Source organism: Amblyraja radiata, chromosome 18 (genome assembly GCF_010909765.2).
Source record: "Amblyraja radiata isolate CabotCenter1 chromosome 18, sAmbRad1.1.pri, whole genome shotgun sequence".
Taxonomy (NCBI): Eukaryota; Metazoa; Chordata; class Chondrichthyes; order Rajiformes; family Rajidae; genus Amblyraja; species Amblyraja radiata.
The window spans coordinates 38,965,221-38,983,459 of NC_045973.1; the positions used below are offsets into that span (position 1 = coordinate 38,965,221).

Consider the following 18,239-nt stretch of genomic DNA (forward strand, 5'->3'; position numbering starts at 1 on the left):
CCCCACTTCCACCTCTCCCCTTACCCACCCCTCTCTGTCCCTCCCCACCTCTCTCCCCCTCCTCCCTCTCCCTCCGCACCCCTTCGCCTCTGTCCCTCTGCCATCCAAGAAGAACCCCCCCTACCCCTCTCCCCCTCCCTCCCTCCCCACTCTTCCACGTCTCGCCTCCTCCCTCCCCACATCTTTCCCACTCTCCTCCCCCACCCCCTCCCTCAACAATCTTCCCTCCCCCCATGCTCCCTCCTCCACCCATCCCCCACCACACTCTCCTCCCGTTACCCCCATCCCTCCCTCCTCCCTCCCCCACCCCTCTCCTCCCACCCCCCTTCTCCCTCCCCACTCTCCCCCCTCCCTCCACACTCTTTCCCCTCTCCCCTACCCCCATCTCCCTCCCCCACAGCTCTCTCCCCTTCCCCTCTCTCTTCCCCTCCCCCACCCCTCTCTCCTCCCCCTCTTCATCTCCCTTGGCAAAGACATTCTTGCCATAGAGGGAGCACAGAGAAGGTTCACCAGACTGATTCCTGGGATGTCAGGACTTTCATATGAAGAAAGACTGGATCGACTCGGCTTGTACTCGCTAGAATTTAGAAGATTGAGGGGGGATCTTATAGAAACTTACAAAATTCTTAAGGGGTTGGACAGGATAGATGCAGGAAGATTGTTCCCGATGTTGGGGAAGTCCAGAACAAGTGGTCACAGTTTAAGGATAAGGGGGAAATCTTTTAGGACTGAGATGAGAAAAACATTTTTCACACAGAGTGGTGAATCTCTGGAACTCTCTGCCACAGAAGGTAGTTGAGGCCAGTTCATTGGCTATATTTAAGAGGGAGTTAGATGTGGCCCTTGTGGCTAAAGGGATCAGGGGGTATGGAGAGAAGGCAGGTACAGGATACTGAGTTGGATGATCAGCCATGATCATATTGAATGGCGGTGCAGGCTCGAAGGGCCGAATGGCCTACTCCTGCACCTATTTTCTATGTTTCTATGTTTCCCTCTCCTCACCCCTCTCCCTCTTCTCCCCCTCCTCCTCCCACCCCATCCCTCTCTACCCCACCCCCTTCCATCTTTCCCCCGCCCCGTTCCCCCTACCCCTGTCCCTCTTCCAACACTCCCCTTACCCCTCCCTCCCCACTCTTCCACTTCTCTCCCCCTTACCTCACCCCCATCCCACTCTCCCTTATCCCCCTTCTCCCTCCCTCCCCACCCCCCTCTCCCTCCCCCCTCCCCTCTCTCCTCCCCCTCCCGCACCCCTCTCCTCACCTCTCTCCCTCTTCTCCCCTCCTCCTCTCACCCCCATCCCTCTCTCCCCCACCCCTTCTCCATCCACACTCTTCCCCCCCTCTCTCCCACCCCCTCATTCCTCTCCTCCACAACTCTCTCCTCACCCCTCTCCCTCTCCTCCCCTCCTGCTCCCACCCATGTCCCTCTCTCCCCACCCCCCTTCCCTATCTCCCCCCACCCTCCTTCCCTCTCTCCCCTCACCCCCCTTCCTTCTCTCCCCCCACCCCCTACCTCTGTCCCTCTTCCACCACCCCCCCTACCCCTCTCCCCCTCCCCACTCTTCCCCCTCCCTCCACACTCTTCCCCCTCTCTCCCCCCTACCCCTCTCCCACCCTCTTTCCCCATCCCCCACCCTCTCACCCCCTCCCGCACCCCTCTCCTCCTCCCTTTCCCCCCTCTCCCTACCCCTCTCCCTCCTCCGCCCCCCACCCACCTCTCCACCCTACCCATCTCTGCCTCTTCCACCACTCCCCTACCCCTCTGCCCCTCTTCCACACTCTTATCCTCCCCCTCCCTCACCACTATTCCCCCTCTCTCCCCCTACCCCTCCCACTCTTCCCCCGCCCCCTACCACTCTCCCCCTCTCTCCACACTCTTCCCCTCCTCTCCTCCTCCCTGTCTCCCCTTCCCCCACCCCTCTCCCCCTTCCCCACCCCTCTCTCATCCCCTCCCCCACCCCACTCTCCTCCTCCCCTCCCCCCCCTCTTCACCCCCATCTCCCCACCCCTTCCCCTCTCTCTTGCACCACTCCCCGCTACCCCTCTCCCACCCCTACCCCTCTCCCCCCCTTCCTGCTCTCCTCCCACTCCCCACTCTCCTCCCCCTTCCCATCCCCCTCTCTCGCCCCCTACCCCGCTCTCCTCTCACTCCCAAATCTCTCCCATTTCTGCCTCCTCCTCTCCCCTCCCTCCCCTCTTCTCACCCTCCCCTCTCCCCACCCCGTCTCCCCATCCCCCCTCCCGTGTGTTTGGGGGGTGGTTATTGTGAGTGTGACGCCGCAGCCCCCCCCCCCCCCCCGTAAACGCGCGTTGGGGAAACAGACCCAACGGGTCTGCACTTGGTCTAGTATATTTATAAAATCTCTTGGAATTTTCCTTAATATTATCTGTGAGCTATTTCCTGTCCTTTTTTGCCCTCCTGATTTCCTTTTTTAGCTTGCTCCTTTGTTCTTGAAACTCCTCCAGGGATACACTTGATCCCAACTGCATATAGCACACCCATGCTGCCTCCTTATTCCTGACCAAAGCCACAACTTCATTCATCATCCAAGCTTCCTTCGCTCACCTGCTTTGCTCTTCACTTTAAAGGAATGATGTAGATCCTTGGCTCTTGTGAGCACACGTTTAGAAACACCTCACTTTCCGTACGTTTCTTTCCTTTCATCCTGCTCCAATCAACTTGAGTGAATTCCTGTTTAATAGAATACCTTCAAGGTTGGCCTTGTTCCAATTTAGCATTTTAACTCGTGGGCCAACCCTGTCTCTATCCAGAATTACCTTAAAATTAATAGAACAGTGATTGCTGGTCCTAAACGGTTCATCCATGAATACTTTATCCATTTGCCCCTCCCAATTTCCTAAGTCAAGATCAAACATTGCCCTTTCCCATGTAGGACCCTCTATCATTGCCGGAGGACATTTTCCTGAACACATTTAACCAATTCTGCCCCATCTAAAAACGATGACATTCCCAGTCAATATTGGGAAAGTTAAAATGCCCTACAACCTAATTCATCCTGAGGCTGGGTGCAATCTTTGCCCTTCTAATTTTCATAGACTATTTGGGAGCCAGTAGTAACAAGGTGATCATTCCTTTCTTATTTCTCAATTCCACCTATATAGCCTCACTGGGTGAACCATCAATAATATCTTCAGTAAGAACATTGACTTCTCCTACTTTCTCCCCCCCTTCCCAGCTCTCCCACAGCCCACTGTCTCCACCTCTTCCTTTCTTCTCCCCCCCCCCCACCCTCACATCAGTCTGAAGAAGGGTCTCGACCCCAAACGTCACCTATTTCCTTCGCTGCATAGATGCTGCCTCACCTGCTGAGTTTCTCCAGCATTTTTGTCTACCTTCGATTTTCCAGCATCTGCAGTTCCTTCTTAAACATCAATAATATCATCTCTGACCAGTGCCATGACATCCTCCTTAATCAATAAAGCCACATTTCCTCCTCTTTTACCCCCACTTCTATCTCTCCTGAAGCATCTATACACTGGAACATTTAGTTGCCAGGCCTTTCCTTCCCTTAACCACGTCTCTGTAATGGCTACAACATCCCAGTCGCAAGTCCTTATTCACGGCCTGAGTTTATCAGACCTCTTGCATTAAAATAAGTGCAATTCAACCCAACAGTCTTTCCTCACACTCTGCCTTTTTCCTTCCAATTCTTCCTCTCTATTTACATGCAAGTTCTCTCAAAGCTAATTTTTCACCTTATTATGAACTTCTATATCTTCTGCTATTGATTGTCCTTGAGTCTACCACTAGCTCTTGCTGCTTTATATACCCATTAATTTTCAATTTAACGTTATTCCATTCCCTCCTTCATTACCTCCTTCACTAACAGTTTGTGCCTCTTTATCCTGAGATCCCGCTTTTTGATTGGGATAAACTCTTGCTGAGCATTGTAGGCCAGTTGTTTAAATATCTATGACTATTCCTCTACTGACCTGTCTCTCAGCTTGTTTACCCACTTTGGACAGTTCCTCCATCAGACTCCTACGATTACCTCTATTTAAATTGAAGACACTGGTTTAGTTCAGTTTGGTTTAGAGATACAGCACGGAAACAGGCCCTTCGGCCCACCAAGACTAATCCGACCAGCGATCCCCGCACATTGACACTGTCCTAAAGTGACTAGGGACAATTTACATTTATACCTAGCCAATTATCCCACAAAATTGTACGTCTTTGGAGTGTGGGAGGAAAGCGAAGATCTCGGAGAAAACCCACAAGGTCACGGGGAGAACGTACAAACTCAGTACAGACAGCACCCGTAGTCGGAATCAAACCCAGCTCTCTGCCGCTGTGAGGCAGCAACTATACCAGTGTGCCACCCTTACTGGTTATGGATCATCCTCTCACTTAATTTGGAATATATAGTGGACATTACCCCTGAGGTGATCTTTAATCTTCCCTTACATAAGACCATATCTAGAACAGCCCATTCCTGGGTAGACTCTGCAATGTACTGTTCTAAAAAGCAATCACTGATGCATTCCACTATCATCGTCTATGTTGCCCTTGCCAGTTCCATCCGTCCAATCAATACGTAGATAAAAATCTTCCATGATAATGGCAATTGTCTTCACACATGCCCCGACAAGAAGGGTTTCGGCCCGAAACGTCGCCTATTTCCTTCGCTTCATAGATGCTGCCTCACCCGCTGAGTTTCTCCAGCATTTTGTCTGCCCCTGACATTTGCCCCTTTATGCTCCGACCTATTGAGAGGCCACATTTTGGGGAGCTGCAGACGACTTCCACGAGAGACCGCTACTGTTCATTTCAATCCAAACTAATTCCACACTAACTCAGAACTGCTTTGGCACTTTCTTGATTAACGTCACTTCCACCCTACCTTCTTTTCCCTTTATATACTTTTAGAACAGTGTGTAACCTGAAATATTGAGCACCCAGTCCTGGCCAGCGTGCCACCAAGTTTCTGTATTAGCTATTACATAATACTCATATGTTACTATCAGTGCTATCAACTCATCTATCTTGTTGCAAATGCTATGTGCATTGAAATAAAGGATATTATTTTTTGATTTTGTTTGCAGTCTTTCCACGACTCTGGATTTGTATTTTTGCCTTTTTGTTTCCATCGTCTGCCTAGGCCCATCACTGAGTTTCAGTTTTCCCCTCTCTATTCTGTGCTAGTTTTCAATTCCTCTTGAATTATTTAAGTTTCCATTCTTAGAGCCCTCCCCCTCCAAGATAGTTTAAAGCCCTATCTACAACCATATTTCTGTGATTCACCGAGACACTGGTCCCAGCATAGTCAAGGTAATGCCTATTCCAATGGAACCACTCTCCTTCTCCAATACTGGTGCCAATGACCCCATTGTACTAATTTTCACCTATCCCACAACTAACAATGGCCTGTTTCCTTTATCGTTGATACTTTTTTTGCATATCGTTCATTCATTTGTTCTGTATCTCTCTACATCACTGTCTATATCTCTCGTTTCCCTTTTCCCTGACTCTCAGTTTAAAGAAAGGTCTCGATCCGAAACGTCACATATTCCTTGTCTCCAGAGATGCTGTCTGACACGTTGAGTTACTCCAGCTTTTTGTGTCTATCCCCTGTACTGGGATTTATTTCTCCCACACCAAGCTTTGAGCTGCGCATCAGCCCCAGAATAAACAGGAATTATGTTGATGAAAGGTCACCAAGCTGAAACATGAATTCTGTTTCTACCCTCAGAGCTCAGAGTATTTTTTCCCCATATTTCTATCACCTGTAGTTTTTTTAAATTATATTAATCTGTTAAGATTGTTAAAATTCAATTGCTGATTTTGTCTATAGAGTCTAATATAGAGCCGAGAATCATATATGAATGCTATAATGTTCCAGATACACATTCATAGTCATATATTATCTAAATTGATATTAGAAGAGGGCAAGTAACATCAGCATTTCTCTCACTTCAAATCTAATTTTCACTATCTCCTCAGTCAAATAGATTGCAGATTGCTGTAGACCATTGTGTGCAGAAGTATAATGCAATGGCTTCAGAATGCTGCACATTTCACAGTAGCTTTATATTTAATATTACATCATTGTATATGGATAGAGAAATCTAAAAGGTTGTGGAGCAATTGTTTACCTTAGTGGGGATTTCATTACTTTTTGAACCAGCGATGGCATATTTATGATCTGGTGATAGCAGTAAAAAATCCACTGGGTTCACATCAATCAGTGACAAGCGAGAGATCTGGTTAAGATGAGGTATGGTTAAAGTGATAAGCGTTCCTTCCCCAGTTCCAACCTGCAATGAATAAAAATATTGAACACAACATCAATATTTGCAAATTTCATTCAATCTAATTTTAGATGAACATCATATGATTAATCTGCCAAATGCAAATTTGAAATTAAAAGTTTGCTGTATTTATTATGGTATAAGCATTGAATTTAACCAACTAAATTATTCTGGTATATTTCCTCAGTTATACGGAAATTATTTAAATAATATCTAAGATACTTAGAATTCACAAGAATGTGCGACCAGAACAGAAGTGAAATAAAATTCTCAAAATATATTCCGATTAATACCAGAGATGAAAGGAGAGATGTTCTTGATTTACAACAATCGTGATGGACATAAATTACACTAATGTCCCCAAAACATTGTTTTGTGGTATTAGAAGAGGAATAGGCTTCAATGCCGGAATTTTCTAAAACTGCAACAGTGAAATGCTATATATTTTGTTTAGTTTAGATTAGAGATACAGCGCGGAAACAGGCCCTTCGGCCCACCGAGTCCGCACCGACGAGCAATCCCTGCATACTAACACTATTCTACACACACTCGGGACAGTTTACATTTATACCAAGCCAATTAACCTACAAACTGCACGTCTTTGAATTGTGGGAGGAAACCAAAGATCTTGGAGAAAATCCACGCAGTCACGGGGAGAACGTACAAACTCCGTATAGACACACCCGTTATTGGGATCGAACCCGGGTCTCTGGTACTGCAAGTGCTGTAAGGTATCAACTCTACCACTGTGCCATTGTGTTGTGGAATATGTAGTGGAATCATATATATATTGTGGAATAAATATATTTATTTTTTAACCAATATTTTTACCAATATTACTCCAATCCTAAATAGTGTTTGTGAAGCAGATTTTAAATACTCTTAGTAAGTAATACATTTCTAACTTTTGGATCAAAGATTTGGCCTTTAGCATAGCCCACCCTTCAGATGTGTTCTATCTGACAAAATAGATAACAACATTAAAGACAATAAAAAGGTCAAAACTTTACAAAATATTTTGCAATACTATTAAATATATCTAAGATACTTAGAATTCACAAGAATGTGCGACCAGAACAGAAGTCAAATAAAATTCTCAAAATGTGCAGGCGTCTCAATTCCTCAGCATGGTGGGGAATCATTTAATATTTGCAATCATGTATTTCCTGTTAAGTTTCTGCCCCTTGATTTTGTGGTCCTTCCACATCTTCAATTATATTAATTTACAATGAGAACTAGATAGCTCTCTTAAAGATAGCGGAATCAGGCGATATGGGGAGAAGGCAGGAACAGGGGGTTCTGATTGGGGATGATCAGCCATGGTTACATTGAATGGCAGTACTAAGGGTAATTTATTTCAAGAAACATCACAAAAAAATTGGTGCCTAAAAAATTGTAAACCTCGCATCTGATAGAAGCTTTTCTTATCTTTGACTATACCAACTAACAACTGCATTACATACTTCCAGAACACTAAAATTATTAAATATATTAACTACATACAATTAAGCAGTGCTGGGTGTCCATATTGTACGCCACCAAATTACAAACTGTGCATGAAGTTGCAAAAACAGCCAATTCCTCTCCGGTTCGTCCATTCCAGGCTTTAATATTGCCCTTAGAGTCTGCAGTGATCACAAGGCCTTGTTGTGGAACGGTTAATAATTTCACCAAAGGTTCTTCTTGTACTGGTGTTGACCATACTTGTTTACCCTTTGAAATAAAGGATCACAATGAAATGATGTAGACAAATCCTCCAGCCAAAGGTCTTATATTGAAATTACAAAATCATCAATTTCAAGAATGTACAGGATAAAACTGTTTAGTTTAATCACACAATCACTTTTTCAGTTTTCTTCTTCTTTTCTGGTAGAGGATTTCATACTAAATGCTTCAGGGAGCAGAGATTTACAAAATTAAAAGGTTAACCTGGTGGAAATTCCCAGTATGAAGTGACCGTAGCTTTGTTCACAATTGTATCATACTTTTTGATCTTTCTCAGTGGCTTTGAATATTAACCTCATTTGATCTGTTTATGTTAAAGACAAATATAGAATGAGTAAAGTAGAGGTGGTCATGTTGCAGTTGTATAAGGTGTTGATGAAGCCCATTTAGAGTATTGTGTTCAGTTCTAGGCACCATGTTATAGGAAAGATGTTGTCAAGCTGGAAAGGGTACAGAGATGTTTGATAGTTCATCTTGTACCTTTATAATGCACACTTGTATTTTATAATGATTACTGCGCTCCGCTTCTTTATCATGCTGTTGGCCATCCAGACCAAACATTCAGAAATACGTACCCCCCCTCCACCCGATAATTTTAGAAGTAATTTGTTTGAGCTATACACTGTGCTGAGAACCTGGTGTAAATTCCTGCCATCCCACCACTGTGCTAGGGACCTGAATGTCAGGAACCTTCAGCAAATCTCTGCTCTTCCTGTTGCACATTGTTTCGCCAAAACCATCCCCTTGTCTGGTGATCTCTTCGCAAACAGTGGACCACACGTCAGTGTGGAGTGGTTGCTTTTTAGGGCTGGTGTAAAGCAGTCAGCCAGTCAGTGCTGTGATTTGGGCTTCAGAGTTCCACACATGGGCCACTGTCTGGCACTGACAGCACCTGCTCCATGTATTGACTGACCACTTTGATGCTAGTCTCTCACCACCTGCTGAATATGATGGAGGCTGATGTTTTCCCCTCCCACAGTCTGTTTGGCTGAAGATTCTCAGTCCAGAGATTTAAATATTTTAACATGCTCAAAGGGCTGGAGAAGGCTGTGCAGTCAAAGAAGCAACAGGTTTTATATATACCACATCCATCATGTGAAGGTAGCCTGCCAATAGACAATAGGTACAGGAGAGTAGGCCATTTGGCCCTTCGAGCCAGCACCACCATTCAATGTGATTCTGGCTGATCATCCCCAATCAGTTCCCCGTTCCTGCTTTCTCCCCATATCCCCTGACTCCGCTATCTTTAAGAGCCCTATCGAGCTCTCTCTTGAAAGTATCCAGTGAACCGGCCTCCACCGCCCTCCGAAGCAGAGAATTCCACAGACTCACAACTCTCTGTGTGAAAAAGTGTTTCCTCATCTCTGTTCTAAATGGCTTACCCCTTATTCTTAAACAGTGGCCCCTGGTTCTGGACTCACCCAACATCGGGAACATGTTTCCTGCCTCTAGCGTGTCCAAACCCTTAATAATTGTATATGTTTCAATAAGATCCTCTCTCAACCTTCTAAACTCCAGAGTATACAAGCCCAGCCGCTCCATTCTCTCAGCATGTGACAGTCCTGCCATCCCGGGAATTAACCTGGTAAACCTACGCTGCACTCTCTCAATAGCAATAATGTCCTTCCTCAAGCCCGAGTCCCACCTCACCTCACAATGTTGAGTAGCATACTGCTCACCTGTGTCAAACCAACTCCCGTCATAAGCAGTCTCCCCACAGCAAGGTGCACAACGAGGTATTCATTTGCTTCGAGTGTTGCACAGAGATTCGCACAGAAACAAAACAAAGAGGGTACAGTTCACAGCGCAGCAGTGGGAAGGGCAGATTCCCAGCTCAGAGTAGCCGTCAGTCTTGATATTCTAAAAATACTATCACTCCGGGGAACATGTCCAGAATGGTAATTAAGTGTAACTGGTAACAAGAAATGAATTTTTGATAGAGTGTACTGACCTCTTGAATGCTCCATGCACGCAATGTACAATCAGTAGATGTTGTACAAACCACTGATTTCCCATTCATTGTGTCAAACGGATTGTCAGGATTACTCCAGTATTGCAATCCCGTGATCCTACCTTCAAAGATGAAAATAGAGTGAAGGACATGACTAACATTTCTTTGCAGAAACGTGGCAGTTTACAGACAGCTTTTGAGTGATTTTCCTTTACAGCATAGAAACATAGAAAATAGGTGCAGGAGTAGGCCATTCGGCCCTTCGAGCCTGCACCGCCATTCGATATGATCATGGCTGATCATCCAACTCAGTATCCCATCCCTGCCTTCTCTCCATACCCCCTGATCACTTTAGCCACAAGGGCCACATCTAACTCCCTCTTAAATATAGCCAATGAACTGGCCTCAACTACCTTCTGTGGCAGAGAATTCTGAGAATTCTGTGGCAGAGCATATGTTCTTCAATTCAACAGCCCATTGTTAGCTGTGCGCTTGGTGAAAACAAGTATAGAAAATGAGACTCAGCAAGACGACTTTGAAGCTGGTACGACTTGGGTGGTGGAGAAATAGAGGTTGAGAAATGGAGCCTGAGAATGGGATAGGACTAAAGATTAAGAGATTGGAGCCCAAGTCCAGAGAAGGGCCCTGGGATACATGGAGAATAGGAGATAGGACTGTGGGCATTTTCTGCAGTGACAGTAACTCAAGAGCTGAGTAACTGAGTAACTCAGTAGGAGATCGGCAGTCAGAAAAGAAACAGGTGAACTCTGGAAATGTTATTATTGGTAAATAATGAAAAACTGTCAAAGACTCCTTCTTAGTGGGAGAATGACCTGTGGTACTATTTTTATGTGAATAATACAGATCTGCGGGAATTCGTAAGGGGAAAGATAGACAGGAATTCTAGGCTAACCTGTTAACATTTATTATATCTAAACATCACAATACATTCTTTTAGAAAAGACACAAAATGCTGGATTGACTCAGCGGGTCATGCAGCATCCTTGGTGAACATGAACAGGCGAGATCTGAAGAAGGGTCCAGACCCAAAACATCACCTATCCATGTTCTCCAGGGATGCTGCCTGACCTACTCAGTTACTCCAGCATTTTGTGTCTTTCCTTGGTGAACCGGCATCTGCAATTCCTTGTTTCTACAATAAACTAATTTCATATCAAGATTCACATGCTGTCATCCTGTGTGTTTAGCTACAAAACCATCCATTCATTATTTTCCACTTTGTTAATGACATTGTTGACAGAATTGCCTGAACCAATTTGTAAAACTAACCCCACTAATTTTCTTGCATTATGTGTTTTGAATGTTTAGTGTTTAAGTAGACAGCTGGATTCACATTCCTGCCTACACTCTTGCTGTGAAAAATTCTATCCTCTAAAAACAGAAACTTAAAAATGGTGACTTATAACACCAAACTAAAGTGTTTGACATTTACCACGGTGGCCTCTGAAGGTTGTGCATGTGTAATCAGCTCCCCCACATCCTGATGCCATGTGCTGCTCTATTTTGGAACGATGAATGTAATACTTCTTCCAGGAATTTATCCCATCTTCCACGTTGGAGAGACTGCAGAAGATCCATCGCACCAGACATAGTTTTCTGTGCATTTAAACATGGAAAAACATAAAACATTAGTAAATACAACTCCTACATCACTATTTGTGGGGAGTGGGGTGTACTCCTAGACAACAGTAAATTTTCCATGACAAAGAAATATCACCTATAGATGTCAAGAAGTACGAGCTGAAAGGAAAGAATATTATTTTATTTACTTTTTTCCCCCCACATAAATTCCAAGTGAATTTAATTTCAGATCTCAATTTTTTAAAGTAATTATTTACGTAACTATGTTCTTCGAATAACAGTGCGGAAACAGGCCCTTCAGCCCAACTTGCTCATACCAGCCAACATGTCCCAGCTACTCAAGTCCCACCTGCCCGTTTTTGGCCCATATCCCTTGAAACCTGTCCTATCCATGCACCTGCCTGTTTCTTAAACGTCTAGATAGTCCTTGCCACAACTACCTCCTCTGGCAGCTTGTTCCATACACCCACCACACTTTGTGTGAAAAAGGTAACCATCAGATTCCTATTAAATCTTATCCCCTTCACCTTAAACCTATATCCTCTGGTTCTCGATTCACCAACTCTGGGTAAGAGACTGTGCGCATGTACCCGAACTATTCCTCTCGATGTCGCGGCACTCGCCTGTACAGCTCAGTCCCTCAAAGATTTCTGTTATGCTTACTTTAATTCTAAAAATAAAGCTTTTGTTGTTTTTTGATGCCCTGAGTTTATTTCTTTCACAATGGTTTTGTATATTTGTGAGTTTATTTGTTATAATATGTGCATGAACACAGGGAATTAACCATGGCATGTTTTCCTCATAAGATTTCTTAAGGCTGGTTATTTGATGAAAACACGCTGTTGCTGCTACTTACAAAGCAGAGTGTCATAGAATGCACTCCACTCGTCTTGTTTGATGCTGGCAATAATCAACATAAAGCAGTCTACTGATTGGCATTTATTCCAACATTCTGATAGTGTGTGAGCGGTGAACAGTACAGTGTGTACCATCCACATGATGTATTGCAATAACTTTCTCAGGCATTCGCAGGAATGCTTTCCAAAGTTACAGCTGTCAAAATAATAAAAACAACAGACTAATTGTTACAACATCCCCAAGTTGCTCACTGCACTTTGAACATGCATAACCCTTCCTTTGTAACTGTATCAAGAACATGGCACTCTGCAACACAATTCTAGGAGCATTTCTACTACAGCTGTTAAAGTAAGCAGCTCACCATAGTCTTTGCAATGGCAACGATAAGGAAGAACAATAAATGGTGGTCTTGCCAGGCATACTGACATCTAAAAGATTTTTTTTTTTAATATAGCTCAATTTACAATAAAAGGAATGAAATTCAACAATTAATTCCACATCCGTAAAAATCTTAATATTTCTGCTTTATTCCATAATTTACCTCCATATATCATTTAATTAAAACTAAGGAGTGTTTTGGAAAGGTCAGTGAAATCTTCATGTAAAATTGGCAGAAAATACAACTATGTTCAGGAGATCAATAGAGGGGGAACACTAGAATTTACATTTTAGGACTTCACTACAATGCCTTTTTACAATCAGGAGCTGAGCTGCATGAATCAGAATTAAAGTTTGATCTCCTTATTGTTCTACAGGTACATAAGCTGTGCCCATCTTAAGATTTTTTTCATTCAGACCATTACCTGGCAAAACTGCAGCTGCTCAGAGAAGGATAACCTCAATTACAACAATGCAAATAGAAGAGAAGGCCAATCAGAAGGAGTTGCAGACAGTGAAGAAGGCTATCAGAAGATACAACGAGATATAGGTCAGCTGTTAAAATGGGCGTAGAAGTGGCAGGTTGAGTTGAACACAAGCAAGCGCAAGGGGAAAGTATACATTTAATGGCAAGATCTTTAACAGCGCTGATTTGCTCCTAGTTCATTGTTCACTGAAGGTGACAGCACAAGTAGATAGGGCAATAAAGAAGGCAAATGGTAAGCTTGCCTTCATTGCTAGGGGCATTGGATATAAGAGTAAGGAGGTCATGATGCAGCTCTATAGGACTTTGGTTAGGCCACATTTGGAACATTGCAGTTCTGGTCACCCCATTACATGAAAAATGTGGTAGCTTTAGAGAAGGTGCAAAGGTTTACCAGAATGCTGCCTATATTAGAGGTTTTCAGCTACAGAGAAAGGTTGGATAGACGGATTATTTTCTCTGGAACGTCAGGGGTTGAGGACAGACTTGATTGAAGTATTTAACTATAAGAGGCATAGATGGAGTATACAGTCGCACCCTTTCCCCCGGGGTGGAAATGTACAACACTAGAGGGCATAGCTATGAGGTGAAAGGGGGGAAAAGTTTGATGAAGACACACGGGGCATGTTTTTACACAGGGTGGTGGGAGTCTGGAATGCATTGCTAGGAGACAGGTACGGTATTGGTGTTTAAGAGGCTTTTAGATTGGCACATGGAAGTGCAGGAAACACAGGAATACGGATGATGTGCAGGCAAATGAGATCAGCGAACTTGGCATGATATTTGGCACAAACATTGTAGGCAGAAAGGACTATTCCTCTTCTATGTTCTCCATGTTCTATAAATATAACAGGCGCACAATACAAACAATAATAATGGTATGTTAGTCATAGCTCAATTGTTAGCTCTCTCACCGCAAGGCACAATGTATATACAAACCTCGCCCTAAAAAATCATCACCAAAATCTGAACTGCAGTGCATCATTGAGGGAATACTGTTCTGCTGAAGAGCCGCCTTCGGAGAGACCAACGTCTACTCTGGCAAATGGACATAAAGTAAAATCGGAAAGTTATCTTCAAAGCCCTGACCAACATTGCCACTCGGCTAACACCATGGAAACTAGTAGCAAATTGTTTGTGGACTGTTTCCTGAATTACAACAACTACACTTTAAAAGCATCGATTTATAAAGGGTTTGTGGTATCTAAAGGTCAGCCTCTACAATGGCAAATGCGATTTCTCGTATTATTGCCGAGAGCTCACTATTCATGCAGTAATAAAGGGCATAACATTCCTGAAGCAAAGGGAAGGGGTGGAAAATAGTGCATTGGCAGCAAAATGGTGCAGTATCTACAATGCAGGTTGCAATCAGTATTGTGAAAGTCATAGTCAGAACCACAAGTTGTCATGGTGAATAATAAAGGACAGTAAAAACTACTAAATGCACAGGGTGCCCTACAGCGAGCATCTAATACCCTAGAGCGAGTAGTAAGGGACATCGGGTAGCATAAAGATGGCTATTTGCAAAACGTAGTAATTATTTATCCGCACCTCCACAGCCAGCTACTTTCCGCAGCATCATTCCAAGCCTGTAAATACAAGAAATGAAGAATTATTTACTGAGAGATTTGGGACAAATGTGACAATGTGCAGAATTTGCAATTGGTTGTAAGGCTGTTCTGGGATTACGATGCCAGATTTATAAATTTAGACGTCTGACATAGCACAAATGTTCATTCCTATGAACGTGGCTGAACTAATTTCCTCTCTCTACTTTTAGTAATTGCTCTTCCCTCTCAGTCTTATGTATTTTTGAGGCCATTGAATACAATACTATCGAGATATTTTATCAGGTTTATCATATTTTTGTGTATTTTCTGACCTATGGGTAAATTCAGTACCTGCTTGTTCCCAGGAGTTGGCCTGGGAGTTTATCGGTCAGTGTGGAACTTGCATAAGCAATGTATTCCAGGAGATGTATGGCTGCTGAATGTACTGGCTCACTTATCTTCATTGATGATACAACTGCTGATGGTAGTAGCATAATGAATTATGAAGTGTATAGGCACATCCTATCTGCTCAAGTTCAAACAAATGCGTCAAAACTCATTGGCCGGCGATTCATTCTACAGCAAGACAATGATCCCAAACATACTGCTAAAGCAACAAAGGAGTTTTTCAAAGCTAAAAAATGGTAAATTCTCGAGTGCCCAAGTCAATCACCCGATCTGAACCCATTTGAGCATCATCAGAGAAGACATTCAGCAACTGGTGATGTCCATGAATCGCAGACTTCAAGCAGTCATTGCATGCAAAGGATATGCAACAAAATACTAAACATGACTACTTTCATTTACATGACATTGCTATGTCCAAAATATTATGGTGCCCTGAAATGGAAGGACTATGTATAAACACTGCTAAATTTCTCCATGGTGAAACCAAATTGTATGAAAATGGCCTTTATTAAAATCTGACAATGTGCATTTTAACCACATTTGATTTTTTTCTATTACAAATCTCAAATTGTGGCGTAAAGAGGCAAATAAATAAATGATGCGTCTTTGTCGCAAACATTATGGAGGGCATTGTATATTGGTCTCACTCATTCAGAAATAGCTGCTCGGGGTTGAATCTAAGTTGAGTTTGTCATATGCATGTACGATGAAGGGCAGGTACAATGAAAATCTTGCTTGCAACAGCATCTCAGATACATAGACTCATACCACACAAAAACATAAATTATAAGATTATCTGTAAATTACGCATAAATTCTATTATAGTGAAAAGAAAAGCTTGTATAACAAAATTGCCTGTCCAATCTCTCGTCATAAATGAAATAGTCCAATCCAGGCAACATCCTGGTGAATCTCCTCTGCACACCCTCCAGTGATCTTGTACCCCAAATTAAATTTGTTCGTCAGCAATCTTCGTTTGCCCTCCCAAAATGTATCACATCACACTTATCATCATTAAATTCAGGATCAAAATCAAGGGCTACTCCATGGCACATCCGATAGAACTGCAGTCTCACACTATCTGACACCCGGGTTCAATCCTGGCCTTGCTTTCTATGTGGTTTGCACGTCCTTTCTGTGACTATGTGTTTCCTCCGAGTGCTTTGGCTTCCTCCCAATTCCCTCCAAAGGAACAATGATAAAGGAAACATACCATTGTTAGCTGTTTGCTAGGCGAGAATGAGAAGCTGGTGCGACAGTTGGGGGAGGAATGGAGTGAGAGGGAATGCATGAGTTAGATAAATCAATGCTCATACCACGGGGTTGTAAGCTGCCCAAGCAAAATATGAAGTGCTGTTCCTCCAATTTGCTTTTAACCTCATTCTGACAATGGAGGAGGCCAAGGACAGAAAGGTCATTGTGGGAATGGGAAGGGGAATTAAAGTGTTTGGCAACCGGGAGATCAGATAGGCCCAGGCGGACTGAGCAAAGGTGTTCAGCGAAACGAACGTCCAGTCTGCGTTTGGTCTCGCCGATGTATAAGAGTCCACATCTTGAAGTAGATACAGTAGATAAGGTTGGAAGAGATGCAAGTGCCTTTCCAGTGGATGAGGTTGAAAGAGATGCAAGTGAATTACAGTAGATGAAGTTGGAGGATGTGCAAGTGAATTGCAGTACTGATGGTCCATTGTGTTCCATTGTCAGAGTAAGATTAGGTTGAGCAGGTAGGTTCCATAATCTGATAGTTGTAGGAATGCAACTTCCCAAAATTTGTGATGTGGGATTCGGAATGTAGAAATAAGGAACTGCAGATGCTGGTTTACAAAAAAACACTTTGGCAATGGAGGAGGCTCGGCACAGAATGGACAGCATGGGAATGTGAAATGGACTTAAAATGGTTAGCAGCCAGGAGATTCAGTAGGCCTTCAAGGAGCAAGCACCAGTATTCGGTGAAAAACCCGCCAAATTTATGCTTGGTCTCACCAACGTACAGGAGGCCACATCGGGATGCAGTAGATGAGGTTAGAGGAAGAGCACATGAGCCTCTATCTCACTTGGAAGGACTGCTGGTGTCCCTGGATGGAGGCAAGGGAGGAGGTATAGAGACAGTTGTTACATCTTCTGTGGTTACACGGAAAAGTATCTGGGGAGCGGGTAGTTTATATGGGAAGGGATGAGTGAACCAAGTTGTGGAGGGAGCAGTCTCAGCGAAGGGCGAAGGGGGCGAGGATGGGATGATGTGACTGGTGGAGGTACCACGTTGGAGGTGACGGAAATGCCAGAGGATGATGCAGAGACTGGTGTGGTGAAAGGTGAGGGACAGACGAACTCTATCCTTCTTCCGTCTGGAGTGTAGGGAGAGCAATAGCAGAGCTGCGGGGCTCAGTGGAGGCGCGGGTGAGGGATCTATCTATGACAGCAGGGGAAGAAACCATGTTTACTAAAAAACTAGGACATTTAAGATTTCCTAGAGTGGAAAGTCTCATCATGGGAGCAATTCAGACTATGGAAAAGGGCAGGATGGCAGGAAATATATTCCTGATAACTGTGGGTGTCAGTAGATGTTGTAGTAGACATCAGTCATTAGTCTGTCCGCTGTGAAGGAAATAAAGATTAATAAAGGGGGAGGGGAGGAAGTATCAGAGATAGCCAAAGTGAATTTGAGGCAGGGTGGAAATTAGTGGCAAAATTAATGAAATCGACTAGTTCTGCACAGGTACAGGAGGCAGCCCCAATGCAGTTGTTGACGTAGTGGAGAAAGAGTTGGGGATTGGTGCCAGTGAACGTTTGGAATAGGGACTGTTCGACATAAGCAACAAAAAGACAGGCAAAGCTGTGGCCCATGTGAATGCTCAAAGCTACACCTTTAACTAGGAGAATGTGAGGAGTCGAAGAAGTTGAGAGTGATGATAGGTTCTGCCACGTGGAGGAGTGTTAGTAGAGGGTAATTGAAGTGTAGAGTGTCAGTAGAGGTCTCTGTTCATGGAAGAACCGGAGGTCCTTGAGACCTCCTT

At 43.8% G+C, this 18,239-nt stretch overlaps 2 protein-coding genes across 7 annotated transcripts in view; one reads left to right on the top strand and one right to left on the bottom strand.

The window, feature by feature from the left end:
* The window catches only part of LOC116983422, a 96,609-nt gene that overhangs the window by 31,034 nt on the left and 47,336 nt on the right, over positions 1-18,239 (top strand). The window lies entirely within an intron of this gene.
* The window catches only part of fbxw12 (F-box and WD repeat domain containing 12), a 67,450-nt gene that overhangs the window by 6,553 nt on the left and 42,658 nt on the right, over positions 1-18,239 (bottom strand). Inside the window, exons 2-6 of one of the 2 annotated variants that reach the window (XM_033037194.1) lie at positions 14,819-14,856; positions 11,399-11,562; positions 9,946-10,067; positions 7,773-7,982; positions 6,114-6,275 (exon numbers count right to left, since the gene is read on the bottom strand). In XM_033037194.1, the coding sequence (XP_032893085.1) occupies positions 6,114-6,275; positions 7,773-7,982; positions 9,946-10,067; positions 11,399-11,562; positions 14,819-14,856 (696 nt within the window). The remainder of the gene's footprint in view (positions 1-6,113; positions 6,276-7,772; positions 7,983-9,945; positions 10,068-11,398; positions 11,563-14,818; positions 14,857-18,239) is intronic. The other variant, XM_033037195.1, reaches the window with a different exon arrangement.